This window comes from Oncorhynchus keta, chromosome 35, assembly GCF_023373465.1.
Source record: "Oncorhynchus keta strain PuntledgeMale-10-30-2019 chromosome 35, Oket_V2, whole genome shotgun sequence".
In the NCBI taxonomy this organism is placed as follows: Eukaryota; Metazoa; Chordata; class Actinopteri; order Salmoniformes; family Salmonidae; genus Oncorhynchus; species Oncorhynchus keta.
The window spans coordinates 15708848-15726913 of NC_068455.1; the positions used below are offsets into that span (position 1 = coordinate 15708848).

The window sequence follows — 18066 nt, forward strand, 5'->3', positions numbered from 1 at the left end:
GATGCAGTTATCCGTTCTTTTCTCCATTTAGATGCAGTGTATCCTCTGTTCTTTTCTCCATTTAGATGCAGTGTATCTTCCGTTCTTTTCTCCATTTAGATCAGCTGATATCTCAAAGTGCTGTACAGAAACCCAGCCTAAAAACCCAAACAGCAAACAATGCAGGTGTAAAAGCACGGTGGCTAGGAAAAACTCCCTAGAAAGGCCAAAACCTAGGAAGAAACCTAGAGAGGAACCGGGCTATCCAGTCCTCTTCTGGCTGTGCCGGGTAGAGATTATAACAGAACATGACCAAGATGTTCAAATGTTCATAAATGGTCGACCCAGCAGAACAGTAAAAACAAACAGCAAACAATGTGCCGCTGATATCTGTTCTTTTCTCCAAGTGCCAGATTTAGATGCAGTAATTTAATGCAGTGTATCTTATTTAGATCAAATCAAATTTATTTATATAGCCCTTCATAATCAATGATATCTCAAAGTGCTGTAAGAAACCCAGCCTAAAAACGGCAAACAATGCAGGTGTAGCTAAGCACGGTGGCTAGGAAAACTCCCTAGAAAGGCCAAAACCTAGGAAGAAACCTAGAGAGGAACCGGGCTATGTGGGGGCCAGTCCTCTTCTGGCTGTGCCGGGTAGAGATTATAACAGAACATGACCAAGATGTTCAAATGTATCCTCTGTTCTTTTCTCCATTTAGATGCAGTGTATCCTCTGTTCTTTTCTCCATTTCAAATGAGATGCAGTGTATCCTCTGTTCTTTTCTCCTTTTAGATCCTCTGTTCTTTTCTCCATTTAGATGTATATCCTCTGTTCTTTTCTCCATTTAGATGCAGTGTATCCTCTGTTCTTTTCTCCATTTAGTATCCTTTTCTGTTCTTTTTTCCCTTTTAGATGCAGTGCTGTCAGAAACTCCCAAACAGTTGCAGGTTTTCTCCAAAACCTTAGATGCAGTGGGGTATCCTCTGTTCTTTATAACTCCATTTAGATGCAGTGTATCTTCCGTTGGACTTTTCAGGTCCTGGGGCACGGTTTAGATGCAGTGTATCCTCTGTTCTTTATAACTCCAAGATTTTAGATGACAGCATGGTATCTTCCTCTGTTCTTTTCTCCATTTAGATGCAGTGTATCCTCTGTTCTTTTCTCCATTTAGATGCAGTGTATCCTCTGTTCTTTTCTCCATTTAGATGCAGTGTATCCTCTGTTCTTTTCTCCATTTAGATGCAGTGTATCCTCTGTTATTTTCTCCATTTAGATGCAGTGTATCCTCTGTTCTTTTCTCCATTTAGATGCAGTGTATCCTCTGTTCTTTTCTCCATTTAGATGCAGTGTATCCTTCTGTTCTTTTCTCCATTTAAAAGATGGCAGTCCCTAGTATCCGGGCTGTTCTTTTCTCCATTTTCAGATGCAGTGGTTATCCTCTGTTGGACTTTGTCAGGTCCTGGGGCATTTAGATCCTCCGCAGTGTATCCTCTGTTCTTTATAACAGAACATCCATTTAAATGTTCATGACCAGTGGTATCCTCTGTTCTTTTCTCCTCATTTAGATGCAGTGTATCCTCTGTTCTTTTCTCCATTTAGATGCAGTGTATCCTCTGTTCTTTTCTCCATTTAGATGCAGTGTATCCTCTGTTCTTTTCTCCATTTAGATGCAGTGTATCCTCTGTTCTTTTCTCCATTTAGATGCAGTGTATCCTCTGTTCTTTTCTCCATTTAGATGCAGTTTCAAAGTGTTCTAAAAAACCCAAACAGCAAACAATTTAAAAGCTCCTATTTAGAAGAAACCTGCTGTTCCTCTTTCTTTTAACTCCATTTAGATGCAGTGTATCCTCTGTTCTTTTCTCCATTTAGATGCAGTGTATCCTCTGTTCTTTTCTCCATTTAGTTATCCTCTGTCTTTTCTCCATTTAGATGCAGTGTATCCTCTGTTCTTTTCTCCATTTAGATGCAGTGTATCCTCTGTTCTTTTCTCCTTTTAGATGCAGTCTATCCTCTGTTCTTTTCTCCATTTAGATGCAGTGTATGCTCTGTTCTTTTCTCCATTTAGATGCAGTGTATCCTCTGTTCTTTTCTCCATTTAGATGCAGTGTATCCTCTGTTCTTTTCTCCATTTAGATGCAGTGTATCTTCCGTTCTTTTCTCCATTTAGATGCAGTGTATCCTCTGTTCTTTTCTCCTTTTAGATGCAGTGTATCCTCTGTTCTTTTCTCCATTTAGATGCAGTGTATCCTCTGTTCTTTTCTCCATTTAGATGCAGTGTATCCTCTGTTCTTTTCTCCATTTAGATGCAGTGTATCCTCTGTTCTTTTCTCCATTTAGATGCAGTGTATCCTCTGTTCTTTTCTCCATTTAGATGCAGTGTATCCTCTGTTCTTTTCTCCATTTAGATGCAGTGTATCCTCTGTTCTTTTCTCCATTTAGATGCAGTCTATCCTCTGTTCTTTTCTCCATTTAGATGCAGTGTATCCTCTGTTCTTTTCTCCATTTAGATGCAGTGTATCCTCTGTTCTTTTCTCCATTTAGATGCAGTGTATCCTCTGTTCTTTTCTCCATTTAGATGCAGTGTATCCTCTGTTCTTTTCTCCATTTAGATGCAGTGTATCCTCTGTTCTTTAGATCTCCATTTAGATGCAGTGTATCATTTGTTCTTTTCTCCATTTAGATGCAGTGTATCCTCCGTTCTTTTCTCCTTTTAGATGCAGTGTATCCTCTGTTCTTTTCTCCATTTAGATGCAGTGTATCCTCTGTTCTTTTCTCCATTTAGATGCAGTGTATCCTCTGTTCTTTTCTCCATTTAGATGCAGTGTATCCTCTGTTCTTTTCTCCATTTAGATGCAGTGTATCCTCTGTTCTTTTCTCCATTTAGATGCAGTCTATCCTCTGTTCTTTTCTCCATTTAGGGAGATGCAGTGTATCCTCTGTTCTTTTCTCCTTTTAGATGTTCATTTAGTGTGTATCTTCCGTCCTCTGTCTTTTCTCCATTTAGATGCAGTGTATCTTCTGTTCTTTTCTCCATTTAGATGCAGTGTATCCTCTGTTCTTTTCTCCATTTAGATGCAGTGTATCCTCTGTTCTTTTCTCCATTTAGATGCAGTGTATCCTCTGTTCTTTTCTCCATTTAGATGTAGTCTATCCTCTGTTATTTTCTCCATTTAGATGCAGTGTATCCTCTGTTCTTTTCTCCATTTAGATGCAGTCCATCCTCTGTTCTTTTCTCCATTTAGATGCAGTGTATCCTCCGTTCTTTTCTCCATTTAGATGCAGTGTTATCCTCTGTTCTTTTCTCCATTTAGATGCAGTGTATCCTCTGTTCTTTTCTCCATTTAGATGCAGTGTATCCTCTGTTCTTTTCTCCATTTAGATGCAGTGTATCCTCTGTTCTTTTCTCCATTTAGATGTAGTCTATCCTCTGTTCTTTTCTCCATTTAGATGCAGTGTATCCTCTGTTCTTTTCTCCTTTTAGATGCAGTCCATCCTCTGTTCTTTTCTCCATTTAGATGCAGTGTATCCTCCGTTCTTTTCTCCATTTAGATGCAGTGTATCCTCTGTTCTTTTCTCCATTTAGATGCAGTGTATCCTCTGTTCTTTTCTCCATTTAGATGCAGTGTATCCTCTGTTCTTTTCTCCATTTAGATGTAGTCTATCCTCTGTTCTTTTCTCCATTTAGATGTAGTCTATCCTCTGTTCTTTTCTCCATTTAGATGCAGTGTATCCTCTGTTCTTTTCTCCATTTAGATGTAGTCTATCCTCTGTTCTTTTCTCCATTTAGATGCAGTGTATCCTCTGTTCTTTTCTCCTTTTAGATGCAGTCCATCCTCTGTTCTTTTCTCCATTTAGATGCGGTGTATCCTCTGTTCTTTTCTCCATTTAGATGCAGTCCATCCTCTGTTCTTTTCTCCATTTAGATGCAGTGTATCCTCTGTTCTTTTCTCCATTTAGATGCAGTCCATCCTCTGTTCTTTTCTCCATTTAGATGCAGTGTATCCTCTGTTCTTTTCTCCTTTTAGATGCAGTCCATCCTCTGTTCTTTTCTCCATTTAGATGCAGGTGTATCCTCTGTTCTTTTCTCCTTTTAGATGCAGTCCATCCTCTGTTCTTTTCTCCATTTAGATGCAGTGTATCCTCCGTTCTTTTCTCCATTTAGATGCAGTCCATCCTCTGTTCTTTTCTCCATTTAGATGCAGTCCATCCTCTGTTCTTTTCTCCATTTAGATGCAGTGTATCCTCTGTTCTTTTCTCCATTTAGATGCAGTCCATCCTCTGTTCTTTTCTCCATTTAGATGCAGTGTATCCTCTGTTCTTTTCTCCATTTAGATGCAGTGTATCCTCTGTTCTTTTCTCCATTTAGATGCAGTGTATCCTCTGTTCTTTTCTCCATTTAGATGCGGTGTATCCTCCGTTCTTTTCTCCATTTAGATGCAGTCTATCCTCTGTTCTTTTCTCCATTTAGATGCAGTGTATCCTCTGTTCTTTTCTCCATTTAGATGCAGTGTATCCTCTGTTCTTTTCTCCATTTAGATGCAGTGTATCCTCTGTTCTTTTCTCCATTTAGATGCAGTGTATCCTCTGTTCTTTTCTCCATTTAGATGCAGTGTATCCTCTGTTCTTTTCTCCTTTTAGATGCAGTGTATCCTCTGTTCTTTTCTCCATTTAGATGCAGTGTATCCTCTGTTCTTTTCTCCATTTAGATGCAGTCTATCCTCTGTTCTTTTCTCCTTTTAGATGCAGTGTATCCTCTGTTCTTTTCTCCTTTTAGATGCAGTGTATCCTTTGTTCCTCAGTGTTCTTTCTTTTCTCCATTTAGATGCAGTGTATCCTCTGTTCTTTTCTCCATTTAGATGCAGTGTATCCTCTGTTCTTTTCTCCTTTTAGATGCAGTCTATCCTCTGTTCTTTTCTCCATTTAGATGCAGTGTATCCTCTGTTCTTTTCTCCATTTAGATGCAGTGTATCCTCTGTTCCTTTCTCCATTTAGATGCAGTCTATCCTCTGTTCTTTTCTCCATTTAGATGCAGTGTATCCTCTGTTCTTTTCTCCTTTTAGATATTTCTATCCTCTGTTCTTTTCTCCATTTAGATGCAGTGTATCCTCTGTTCTTTTCTCCATTTAGATGCAGTGTATCCTCTGTTCTTTTCTCCTTTTAGATGCAGTCTATCCTCTGTTCTTTTCTCCTTTTAGATGCAGTCTATCCTCTGTTCTTTTCTCCTTTTAGATGCAGTGTATCCTCTGTTCTTTTCTCCATTTAGATGCAGTGTATCCTCTGTTCTTTTCTCCTTTTAGATGCAGTCTATCCTCTGTTCTTTTCTCCTTTTAGATGCAGTCTATCCTCTGTTCTTTTCTCCTTTTAGATGCAGTGTATTTCTGTTTCTGACTGTTGGTGTGTCAGTAGTGCTGGTCCTTTTTGATTTGTGGTTGGTTAGTTGGTTGTTTGATCTTGGTCATACTGTATGTACTGTCGTAGAGAGGATCTCATACGGTCTGTTGCACCAGACCCTAGCTAGCCCATGTGCCACTGTCCTCTAGGCCAGGGGCATTGGGTGTCCGAGGTTCCAGCTAGGGGTTCCTACATACTTTGGGGCGGCAGGTAGCCTAGTGGTCAGAGCGTTGGACTAGTAACCGAAAGGTTGCTAGATCGAATCCCTGAACTGACAAGGTAAAAAAAATTGGTCGTTCTGCCCCTGAACAAGGCAGTTAACTCACTGTTCCTCGGCCGTCATTGAAAATAAGAATTTGTTCTTAACTGACTTGCCTAGTTAAATAAAGGTAAATAAATAATACTGCAGTGTTATATGCTACTGGCCTATGGGGACAGTGGCACATGGATTAGGACAGTCTTACATAAATTAGGACAGCCTTACATAAATTAATTAGGACAGCCTTACTACTGAGATGTGAAGCGAACACCTCCAAAACCAACTGTAAGCCAAGCCTGAAACCCTGGGATCTAACCCCACCCTACCCTGGGATCTAACCCCGCCCTACCCTGGGATCTAACCCCGCCATCCCCACCTCGCTTCCTCCTACCCCATACACATGCTCTGCTCGGCCACACTAAACCACTATCCTTGGCTTGAGATCCTCATCTTATCTATTATTAATTGCCATTCATGTTCTGAAGATTGTTTGATTGTGGTTGTCTTTATGTTCTGCATTAGTAGCATTAGTAGCTGGATGTGTAGATGACCATTCCAATCTGTTGGAGCCAGAATGATTGGATCTATTGTGGTTTCACCTCAACCATGTCTTTCTCTCGTCTTACTCCATTTCTTCTTTCTCTTTATCTATCTGTCTGTAGGTTCAGTCACGGTGTGGCAGCAAAGAGAACATCCTGAGAGCTAGTAAGTTATTTTATTGAGAGTTTTCTCTGTGGCTGTGTGAGAGAGAGAGTGAGAGTATGTGTGTACGCTCACATGCGTGTTTGTGTGGATGTGAAAGACACGTATTCTCTCCGTCACACTCCTCCTGTCTTTCTCTCTCTCACTCTGTCCATCAGGTCACAGTGCAGTGGACATCACCAAGGTGGCTCGCCGGCACCGCATGTCTCCCTTCCCCCTCACCTCCATGGATAAGGCCTTCATCACTGTACTGGAGATGACCCCTGTGCTCGGCACCGAGATCATCAACTACAGAGGTGGGTCAGAAAGATAGGCTGACTGACTGACTGAGAGACAGACGGAGGGACAGAGAGGCAGACAGACAAACAGACGGACAGGAAGCTCAGTCATACCTGCATCACTGGACACGCCTTCCTTTCCACCCCCTAACATCAGTCATACCGCACACTGGGCCTTCACTACTGTCTGTAGTACTGTCTGTCTGTAGTACTGTCGGTCTATAGTACTGTCGGTCTGTCTGTCTGTCTGTCTGTCTGTCTGTCTGTCTGTCTGTCTGTCTGTCTGTCTGTCTGTCTGTCTGTCTGTCTGTCTGTCTGTCGCACTGTGTGTCTGTATGTCTATCAGTCTGTAGTACTGTCTGTCTGGATGTCTGTAGTTATGTCTGTATGTCTGTCTATCAGTCTAGTGCTGTCTGTCGGTCTGTGGTGCTGTCTGGCTGTCTGTGGTGCTGTCTGTGGTTCTGTCGCTCTGTCTGTCTGTCGTTCTGTCTGTCGTTCTGTCTGTCTGTCGTTCTGTCTGTCTGTCGCTCTGTCGCTCTGTCTGTCTGTCGCTCTGTCTGTGTATCTGTCTGTCGTTATGTCTGTCTGTCGTTATGTCTGTCTGTCTGTCTATCAGTCTGTAGTACTGTCTGTCTGGATGTCTGTAGTTATGTCTGTCTATCAGTCTAGTGCTGTCTGTCGGTCTGTGGTGCTGTCTGTCGGTCTGTGGTGCTGTCTGTGGTGCTGTCTGGCTGTCTGGCTGTCTGTGGTGCTGTCTGTCTGTCTGTCTGTCTGTCTGTCTGTCTGTCTGTCTGTCTGTCTGTCTGTCGTTCTGTCTGTCGCTCTGTCGCTCTGTCTGTCTGTCGCTCTGTCTGTCTGTCGCTCTGTCTGTCTGTCGCTCTGTCTGTGTGTCTGTCTGGATGTCTGTAGTTATGTCTGTCTATCAGTCTAGTGCTGTCTGTCGGTCTGTGGTGCTGTCTGTCGGTCTGTGGTGCTGTCTGTGGTGCTGTCTGGCTGTCTGGCTGTCTGTGGTGCTGTCTGTCTGTCTGTCTGTCTGTCTGTCTGTCTGTCTGTAATGTCTGTCTGTCTGTGTCTGTCTGTATGTCTGTGTATAATCTGAAGTAATGTCTGTCCGTCTGTCTGTCTGTCTGTCTATGTCTGTAGTACTGTCTGTCTGGATGTCTGTAGTTATGTCTGTCTGTCTATCAGTCTAGTGCTGTCTGTCTGTTTGTGGTGCTGTCTGTCGGTCTGTGGTGCTGTCTGTCTGTCTGTGGTGCTGTCTGTGGTGCTGTCTGTGGTGCTGTCTGTCTGTCTGTCTATCAGTCTGTCTGTCTGTCTGTCTGTGTCTGTAGTTATGTCTGTATGTCTGTCTATCAGTCTAGTGCTGTCTGTCTGTCTGTGGTGCTGTCTGTCTGTCTGTGGTGCTGTCTGTCTGTCTGTGGTGCTGTCTGTGGTGCTGTCTGTGGTGCTGTCTGTCTGTCTGTCTGTCTGTCTGTCTGTCTGTCTGTCTGTCTGTCTGTCTGTCTGTCTGTCTGTCTGTCTGTCTGTGGTGCTGTCTGTCTGTCTGTCTGTCTGTGGTGCTGTCTGTCTGTATGTCTGTCTGTCTGTCTGTCTGTCAGTCTGTCTGTCTGTCTGTCTGTCTGTCTGTCTATAATCTGAAGTAATGTCTGTCTGTCTGTCTGTCGCACTGTGTGTCAGTCTGTAGTTATGTCTGTCTGTATGTCTATCAGTCTGTAGTACTGTGTGTCTGTATGTCTATCAGTCTGTAGTACTGTCTCTCTGGATGTCTGTATGTCTGTCTATCAGTCTAGTGCTGTCTGTCGGTCTGTGGTGCTGTCTGTGGTGCTGTCTGTCTGTCTGTCTGTCTGTCTGTCTGTCTGTCTGTCTGTCTGTCTGTCTGTCTGTCTGTCTGTAGTACTGTCTCTCTGGATGTCTGTAGTTATGTCTGTATGTCTGTCTATCAGTCTAGTGCTGTCTGTGGTGCTGTCTGTCGGTCTGTGGTGCTGTCTGTGGTGCTGTCTGTCTGTCTGTGGTGCTGTCTGTCTGTCTGTCTGTCTGTCTGTCTGTCTGTCTGTCTGTCTGTGTATAATCTGAAGTAATGTCTGTCCGTCTGTCTGTCTGTGGTGCTGTCTGTCTGTGGTGCTGTCTGTCTGTCTGTGGTGCTGTCTGTCTGTCTGTGGTGCTGTCTGTCTGTGTCTGTCTATGTATAATCTGAAGTAATGTCTGTGTCTGTATGTCTGTGTATAATCTGAAGTAATGTCTGTCTGTCTGTCTATCAGTCTGTAGTACTGTCTGTCTGGATGTCTGTAGTTACAGTGCCTTGCGAAAGTATTCGGCCGCCTTGAACTTTGCGACCTTTTGCCACATTTCAGGCTTCAAACATAAAGATATAAAACTGTATTTTTTTGTGAAGAATCAACAAGTGGGACACAATCATGAAGTGGAACGACATTTATTGGATATTTCAAACTTGAAAAATTGGGCGTGCAAAATTATTCAGCCCCTTTACTTTCAGTGCAGCAAACTCTCTCCAGAAGTTCAGTGAGGATCTCTGAATGATCCAATGTTGACCTAAATGACTAATGATGATAAATACAATCCACCTGTGTGTAATCAAGTCTCCGTATAAATGCACCTGCACTGTGATAGTCTCAGAGGTCCGTTAAAAGCGCAGAGAGCATCATGAAGAACAAGGAACACATCAGGCAGGTCCGAGATACTGTTGTGAAGAAGTTTAAAGCCGGATTTGGATACAAAAAGATTTCCCAAGCTTTAAACATCCCATGGAGCACTGTGCAAGCGATAATATTGAAATGGAAGGAGTATCAGACCACTGCAAATCTACCAAGACCTGGCCGTCCCTCTAAACTTTCAGCTCATACAAGGAGAAGACTGATCAGAGATGCAAGCCAAGAGGCCCATGATCACTCTGGATGAACTGCAGAGATCTACAGCTGAGGTGGGAGACTCTGTCCATAGGACAACAATCAGTCGTATATTGCACAAATCTGGCCTTTATGGAAGAGTGGCAAGAAGAAAGCAATTTCTTAAAGATATCCATAAAAACTGTCGTTTAAAGTTTGCCACAAGCCACCTGGGAGACACACCAAACATGTGGAAGAAGGTGCTCTGGTCAGATGAAACCAAAATTGAACTTTTTGGCAACAATGCAAAACGTTATGTTTGGCGTAAAAGCAACACAGCTCATCACCCTTACACACCATCCCCACTGTCAAACATGGTGGTGGCAGCATCATGGTTTGGGCCTGCTTTTCTTCAGCAGGGACAGGGAAGATGGTTAAAATTGATGGGAAGATGGATGGAGCCAAATACAGGACCATTCTGGAAGAAAACCTGATGGAGTCTGCAAAAGACCTGAGACTGGGACGGAGATTTGTCTTCCAACAAGACAATGATCCAAAACATAAAGCAAAATCTACAATGGAATGGTTCAAAAATAAACATATCCAGGTGTTAGAATGGCCAAGTCAAAGTCCAGACCTGAATCCGTGGAAAGAACTGTAAACTGCTGTTCACAAATCCTCTCCATCCAACCTCACTGAGCTCGAGCTGTTTTGCAAGGAGGAATGGGAAAAAATTTCAGTCTCTCGATGTGCAAAACTGATAGAGACATACCCCAAGCGACTTACAGCTGTAATCGCAGCAAAAGGTGGAGCTACAAAGTATTAACTTAAGGGGGCTGAATAATTTTGCACGCCCAATTGTTCAGTTTTTGATTCGTTAAAAAAGTTTGAAATATCCAATAAATGTCGTTCCACTTCATGATTGTGTCCCATTTGTTGTTGATTCTTCACAAAAAAATACAGTTTTATATCTTTATGTTTGAAGCCTGAAATGTGGCAAAAAGTTGCAAAGTTCAAGGGGGCCGAATACTTTCGCAAGGCACTGTCTGTGGTGCTGTCTGTGGTGCTGTCTGGCTGTCTGTCTGTCTGTCTCTATCATATGTGTGGTGAGCCCATGATGTTTCTGTTCCTACAGCTGTTCCACCTGACCCAGATGCTCTCCATTCCACCCTGTCTATCGGTCTGTCTGAGTCCCTGCCTACCTACCTGCCTGTTCATCTCTTGTTGGCTTGATTGTTTATTGATTGCACACACCTCTTGATTGTTACGTAGCTAGCCATCCAAACCTTTGGGCAAGGGAGTCCCCCAGACCCCACATCGATGGTCCAGGTATTGACTTCACATAGGTCAACGTCAGGTGCTTAGGCTGCTTGTTTACACCAAGTGAGCTGTAGTTTATGAAGAAATACTTGACAGTACATTTTACACCATAAATAGATGTATGTAAACTAGCTTCAGATAGCATTAGTCTAGTGATTAGAGCATTGGACTAGTAACCAAAAGGTTGCTAGATCGAATCCCTGAGCTGACAAGGTAAAAATATGTCTTTCTGCCCCTGAACAGGCAGTTAAACCCACTGTTCTTAGGTCGTCATTGTAAATAAGAATTTGTTCTTAACTGACTTGCCTAGTTAAATAAAAGTAAAAAAAGGCTTTCTAGAATAGGGAACGTTATCATACATAACATTATCATGACTCTCTAGAACAGGGCACATTATCACCCATATATAACATTATCATGACTCTCTAGAACAGGGCACATTATCACCCATACATAACATTATCATGACTCTCTAGAACAGGGCACATTATCACCCATAACATTATCATGGATCTCTAGAAGAGGGAACATTATCACCCATACATAACATTATCATGGATCTCTAGAAGAGGGAACATTATCACCCATACATAACATTATCATAACATTATCATGACTCTCTAGAACAGGGGACATTATCACCCATACATAACATTATCATGGCTCTCTAGAACAGGGGACATTATCACCAATACATAACTGTGTTACTGTTGGGAATATATATGGCTTCTGTTCTGTGGCTTCTGTTCTGTGGCTTCTGTTCTGTGGCTTCTGTTCTGTGTCTGTGGCTTCTGTTCTGTGTCTGTGGCTTCTGTTCTGTGTCTGTGGCTTCTGTTCTGTGTCTGCGGCTTCTGTTCTGTGTCTGCGGCTTCTGTTCTGTGTCTGCGGCTTCTGTTCTGTGGCTTCTGTTCTGTGTCTGTGGCTTCTGTTCTGTGTCTGTGGCTTCTGTTCTGTGTCTGTGGCTTCTGTTCTGTGTCTGTGGCTTCTGTTCTGTGTCTGTGGCTTCTGTTCTGTGTCTGTGGCTTCTGTTCTGTGTCTGTGGCTTCTATTCTGTGTCTGTGGCCTCTGTTCTGTGTATGTGTTCTGTTCTGTGTCTACGTGTTCTGTTCTGTGTCTATGGAAGGGGGTGTACAGTGCTACAGTATGGCTGGCTAGTGCCTTCGAAAAGTATTCAGACCCCTAAACTTTTTCCACATTTTGTTGAGTTACAGCCTTATTCTAAATTGTATTAAGTAAATAAATAATCTCAGCAATCTACACAGAATACCCCAAAATGACAAAGCAAATGTATTAAAAATAAATTATGTAAAGGTATCTGCTTTTTATGTAATTACATAAATATTCAGACCCTTTGCAATGAGACTTGAAATTTAGTTCAGGTGCATCTTGTTTCCTTTGGTCATCCTTGAGATGTTTCTACAACTTGATTGGAGTCCACCTGTGGTAAATCCAATTGATTGGACATGACTTGAAAAGGCACACACCTGTCTATATAAAGGTCCCACAGTTGACAGTGCATGTCAGATCAAAAACCAAGCCATGAGTTTGAAGGAATTGTCTGTAGAGCTCCGAGACAGGATTGTATCGAGGCACAGATCTGGGGAAGGGTACCAAAACATTTCTGTAGCATTGAAGGTCCCCAAGAACAGAGTGGCCTCTGTCATTCTTAAATGGAAGAAGTTTGGAACCACCAAGACTTCCTAGAGCTGGCAGCCCGGCCAAACTGAGCAATCGAGGTAGAAGCCCTTGGTCAGGCAGGTGACCAAGAACCTGATGGTCACTCTGACAGAGCTCTAGAGTTCCTCTGTTGAGATGGGAGAACCTTCCAGAAGGACAACCGTCACTGTAGCACTCCACCAATCAGGCCTTTATTGTAGAGTGGCCAGACGGAAGACACCCCTCAGTAAATGACAGCCCGCTTGGAGTTTGCCAAAAGGCACCTAAAGACCCTCTGGTCTGATGAAATCCAGATGTAACTCTTTGGTCTGAAGGCCAAGTGTCACATCTGGTAGAGACCTGGCACCATCCCTATGGTGAAGCATGGTGGTGGCGGCATCATGCTGTGGGGATGTTTTTCAGCAGCATGGACTGGGAGTCTAGTCAGGATAGAGGGAAAGATGAAAGGAGCAATGTACATAGAGATCCTTGGTGAATACCTTCTCCAGAGCGCTCAGGACCTCAGACTGGGGCGAAGGTTCACCTTCCAACAGGACAACGACCCTAAGCACACAGCCTAGACAATGCAGGCGTGGCTTCAGGACAAGTCTCTGAATATCTTTGATAGACCCAGCCAGAACCTGGACTTCAACCTGATCGAACATATCTGGAGAGACGAGAAAATAGCTGTGCAGCAATGCTCCCCATCCATCCCGATAGAGCTTGAGAAGATCTGCAGAGAAGAATGGGAGAAACTCTCCAAACACAGGTGTGCCAAGCTTGTAGCGTCGTACCCAAGAGGCGGTGTTGTAATCACTGTCAAAGGTGCTTCAACAAAGTTGAGTAGAGGGTATGAATGCTTATGTAAATGTTCTATTTAAGTTTTTTATGTTTTATAAATTAGCTACCGTTTCTAAAAACCTGTTTCTGTCATTATGGGGTATTGTATGTAGATTGATGAGGGGGAAAACATCTATTTAGTCAGTTTTAGAGTATGGCTGTAAAGTAACAAAATGTGGAAAAAGTCAAGGGGTCTGAATACCTTCCAAAGGCACTCTATTGGGGGTGGTTGAGGAAATGTAGCACGTCTATGATCTACAACAACCGACTCTAACCTGCGCAGCCCCCGGCAGGCCTCAGTGGAGCAGACTCCGTTAAGCCCGTTTGGCCCCTGAGTGGCTGTAAAAAGCCCCCTTACTTTATCTCTGCCACAAGAGGAGCGTCAAAGCAGGGGAGGAGAGCCTTGGCTGGGGTCCTGGGTGCCAATCATGTTAATGCCTCCTCCTCCCTGCCACCCTGGCATCACACAGGTCAGTGATGTCATGGGTGATGCCATGCCTCCCTCCTCTCCAACTCGACAACTCTACTGAAAACAAAGCAAAAAAACACCACCACCCCACCGAAAAAAAACACAAAAACAACACCGCCCCACTGAAAAAACAACACACCGCCCCACTGAAAAAACAACACACCGCCCCACTGAAAAAACAACACACCGCCCCACTGAAAAAACAACAACACACCGCCCAACTGAAAAAACAACAACACCGCCCCACTGAAAAAACAACACACCGCCCCACTGAAAAAACAACACACCGCCCCACTGAAAAAACAACACACCGCCCCACTGAAAAAACAACACACCGCCCCACTGAAAAAACAACACACCGCCCCACTGAAAAAACAACACACCGCCCCACTGAAAAAACAACACACCGCCCCACTGAAAAAAACAAAAAACACACACCCCCCACTGAAAAAACAACACACCGCCCCACTGAAAAAACTGAAAAAACAACAACACCGCCCCACTGAAAAAACAACACACCGCCCCACTGAAAAAAAACAACACACCGCCCCCACTGAAAAAACAACACACCGCCCATGCCACACACCGCCCAACTGAAAAAACAACACAACAACACCGCCCCACTGAAAAAAACAACACACCGCCCCACTGAAAAAACAACAATGCCGCCGAACTGAAAAAACAACACACCGCCCCACTGAAAAAACAACACTGAAAAAACAACAATGCCCCCACTGAAAAAACAACACACCGCCCCACTGAAAAAACAACACACCGCCCCACTGAAAAAACAACACACCGCCCCACTGAAAAAACAACAAACCACCCCACTGAAAAAAAAAACAACAACACCGCCCCCACTGAAAAAACAACACACCGCCCCACTGAAAAAACAACAACACCGCCCCACTGAAAAAACAACACACCGCCCCACTGAAAAAACAACACACCGGCCCACTGAAAAAACAACAACTCCGCCGAACTGAAAAAACAACAACGCCGCCCCACTGAAAAACAACAACACCGCCCCACTGAAAAAACAACACACCGCCCCACTGAAAAAACAACACACCGCCCCACTGAAAAAACAACACACCGCCCCACTGAAAAAACAACAACGCCGCCCCACTGAAAAAACAACACACCGCCCCACTGAAAAAACAACACACCGCCCCACTGAAAAAACAACAACACCGCCCCACTGAAAAAACAACAACGCCGCCCCACTGAAAAAACAACAACACCGCCCACTGAAAAAACAACACACCGCCCCACTGAAAAAACAACACACCGCCCCACTGAAAAAACACCGCCTCACTGGAAAAAAAACCACCCCACTGAAAAAAACACCGCCCCACTGAAAAAACACCACCCCACTGAAAAAAAATGCAAAAAAACACCACCCCACTGAAAAAAAACCACCCATTGAAAAAACATCACCCCATTGAAAAAACATCACCCCACTGAAAAAATGCAAAAAACACCACCCCACTGAAAAAAACACCACCCCACTGAAAAAACAGCACCACCCAACTGAAAAAACAGCACCACCCAACTGAAAAAACAATACCACCCCACTGAAAAAAAAACACCACCTCACTGAAAACAAAATAATTCAACTTCATGAAAAAAAGAAACACCTCCCCACTGCTTGCCCAGATTGCCCACTGCCCAGGCTGTGGCGTGTCTTGGGGATACACAACCAGGGGACACAGGAGGGGCTCCAGTGTCCTCTCTCTTCACTCCACCGGGTCAGTTCACCTCCTGACCGCTAAGGGGCGATAGGAGACCTCAGGCCTGGCCCATGGGCTACTACTGTTACTAGTCCTGATGTTGCCATTGCTTCTGAATCTGTTGCATGACCTGGCTTCTAGCATCACCCTGGCTGCTCATCCGTTGTTCTTTACAAATGCTGTTTTGAATTAAAAAGAAAATTGTACCTTCACACTGAAGAAGTCTGTGAAGCTGAAATAACTGTATTCTATCCCAGATGCAGTGAAAATATTACAAAAACATTGAATAATGACGTAACCTTTATGCAAAGTGTTTGGAAGTGCGAACCCATTACACCTTTGTTTCTGTGAATTGGCGGGTTTTTCGCCCCCAGCCAAGCTTCTGGGAGAGCACCATAGTTATCTTTTGATTTTCTAGCAACACCCACCCACTATGCTCCTCCTCCTCATATTACATTAGTATTCTACATTAATGGAGGAAGTTTCACCCTGATGTCCTGAGCAGTTCAGTCCATGCACCATGTTAGAAGAACACAGGAGTTTGTAATGTAAACATTTATGTAAATGATTATTGAACAGCACACACCTCTTAATCACCTCCCAAACCTTTGGGCAACCATCCAAACCTGGAAGACGAGGTTCAGCCAGAGGGTTAACTGGGCAATCTGATACTGGGACCTGTTGCCGGGTAGACCTCACATTGATGGTCTAGCCATTAAGGCCTGTCAGGACCTCCTGGTGGTGGGACAGCATGAACCCGGGTCTGCCTCTGGGTTCGGCTCTGTGTGAGAAACAGTCACTTAACCAACTGAGCCACGAATAGTAGGCAGAACCCAGAAGATGAGGCAGACACAGCAGTACTTGAGATGGTGTATTTAATGAAGTAAAAAGCTAAGTTATTCAGGAAAACATGTAACTCCACAACCTCAAAAGGAATTCCACAAGAACAAAGGTAATCCTCCAAGACAAAAAGGTAAATCCACAAGGTGGAAGGTATAGCACAAAAAGCCTCAAAAGATACTCAAAAACAAACAAGAACAAAAAACAGAATTCCACAAGAGAGTCCACCGGGATCAACAAGAGTTCACAGAGTACTAGGGCTGGGTGCTAACATACAAACACAGAGCAAAGAACTGAGGAAAACAAAGGGTTTAAATACAATCAGGGGAAACGAGGCACAGGTGCAAATAATAATGGGGATCAAGGGAAAACAAAAGGTCAAAAGGCACAATGGGGGCATCTAGTGACCAAAAACCGGAACAACCCTGGCCAAATCCTGACAGAACCCCCCCCCCCTAGGAACGGCTCCTGATGTTCCTACCAGCTCTCTCAGCGTGGAGGGCCCTGAACTGACGAATGAGGTCAGGGTCCAGTATGTCTTTGGCAGGAACCCAGGAGCGCTCCTCGGGACCGTAGCCTTCCCAGTCCACCAGATACTGCCAGGACCGCTGCAACCGGCGGGAATCCAGTATCCGATGGACGGTATAAGCCGGCTGGCCTCCAATGACACGAGGCGGAGGGGGAAGTCTGTCTGCCGGGACAAGGGGAGAAAAAACAACAGGTTTTAATAAGGAAATGTGAAACGTGGGATTAATCTTAAGGGATCTGGGTAAGTGTAGGCGATAAGAAACTGGGTTAACTCTCCTGGCAACCTTAAAGGGACCAATGTATTTTTGGGACAGCTTGCGAGACTCCACCCGTAGTGGTAAGTCTCTTGTGGAGAGCCAGACTCTCTGGCCGGGCGCAGGGTAGGCCCGGGACGGCGACGTCTGTTGGCTTGTTGTTGGTACTTCTGTGAGGAACGCATAAGATTAAGACGGGTCTTCCTCCACATAAGCCGACAGCGTCTGACGAACTTCAAGGCTGAAGGCACTCTGACTTCTGCCTCCTGGTCCGGGAACAATGGAGGGGCATAGCCAAACTGACACTCGTGCGGGGACATACCAGTGGAGGAGGAGCGCAAGGTGTTGTGCGTGTATTCGGCCCAAACAATGAAGGACGACCATGTGGACGGGTTGTTATGAGTCATACATCGGAGGGTGGTTTCCAGCACTTGATTCATCCTCTCTGTTTGGCCGTTGGACTCCGGATGGTACCCTGAAGATAGACTGGCAGAAGCCCCCATGAGTTGGCAGAAGGCCTTCCAAAACCTTGAGGCGAACTGGGGACCTCTGTCAGAAACCATATCTTGAGGAATGCCGAAGACTCGGAACACATGATTAATTACCAACTCAGCCGTTTCCTTGGCAGAAGGTAACTTAGTCAGAGGGACGAACCTGGCCGCCTTTGAAAACCTGTCGATTATGACTAGAATAGTAGTATTGCCATGGGATGGAGGAAGGCCAGTAATAAAGTCCAACGAGATATGGGACCAGGGTCTGTGGGGAACAGGTAAAGGGTGAAGGAGTCCTTGCGGGCGGAGGTGAGAAGATTTGCCCTGGCAGCACATGGGGCAGGCATTGACGAAAGTGGCAACGTCTTCTCTTATGGTAGGCCACCAGAACTTACGCTGGATGAACTCCAAGGTGCGACCTACGCCCGAGTGACAGGTGAGGCGAGAGGAGTGCCCCCACAGAAGGACCTGAGTCCTCACTG

At 44.4% G+C, this 18066-nt stretch overlaps 1 protein-coding gene across 8 annotated transcripts in view; it reads left to right on the forward strand.

Annotated features, from left to right (window-relative positions):
- gphna (gephyrin a) overlaps positions 1–18066 on the forward strand; it is a 136542-nt gene that overhangs the window by 94177 nt on the left and 24299 nt on the right. For all 8 annotated transcript variants that reach the window (XM_052496640.1, XM_052496638.1, XM_052496635.1 and 5 more), the window contains 2 exons: positions 6293–6335; positions 6491–6628. In XM_052496640.1, coding sequence (XP_052352600.1) covers positions 6293–6335; positions 6491–6628 — 181 coding nt within the window. The remainder of the gene's footprint in view (positions 1–6292; positions 6336–6490; positions 6629–18066) is intronic.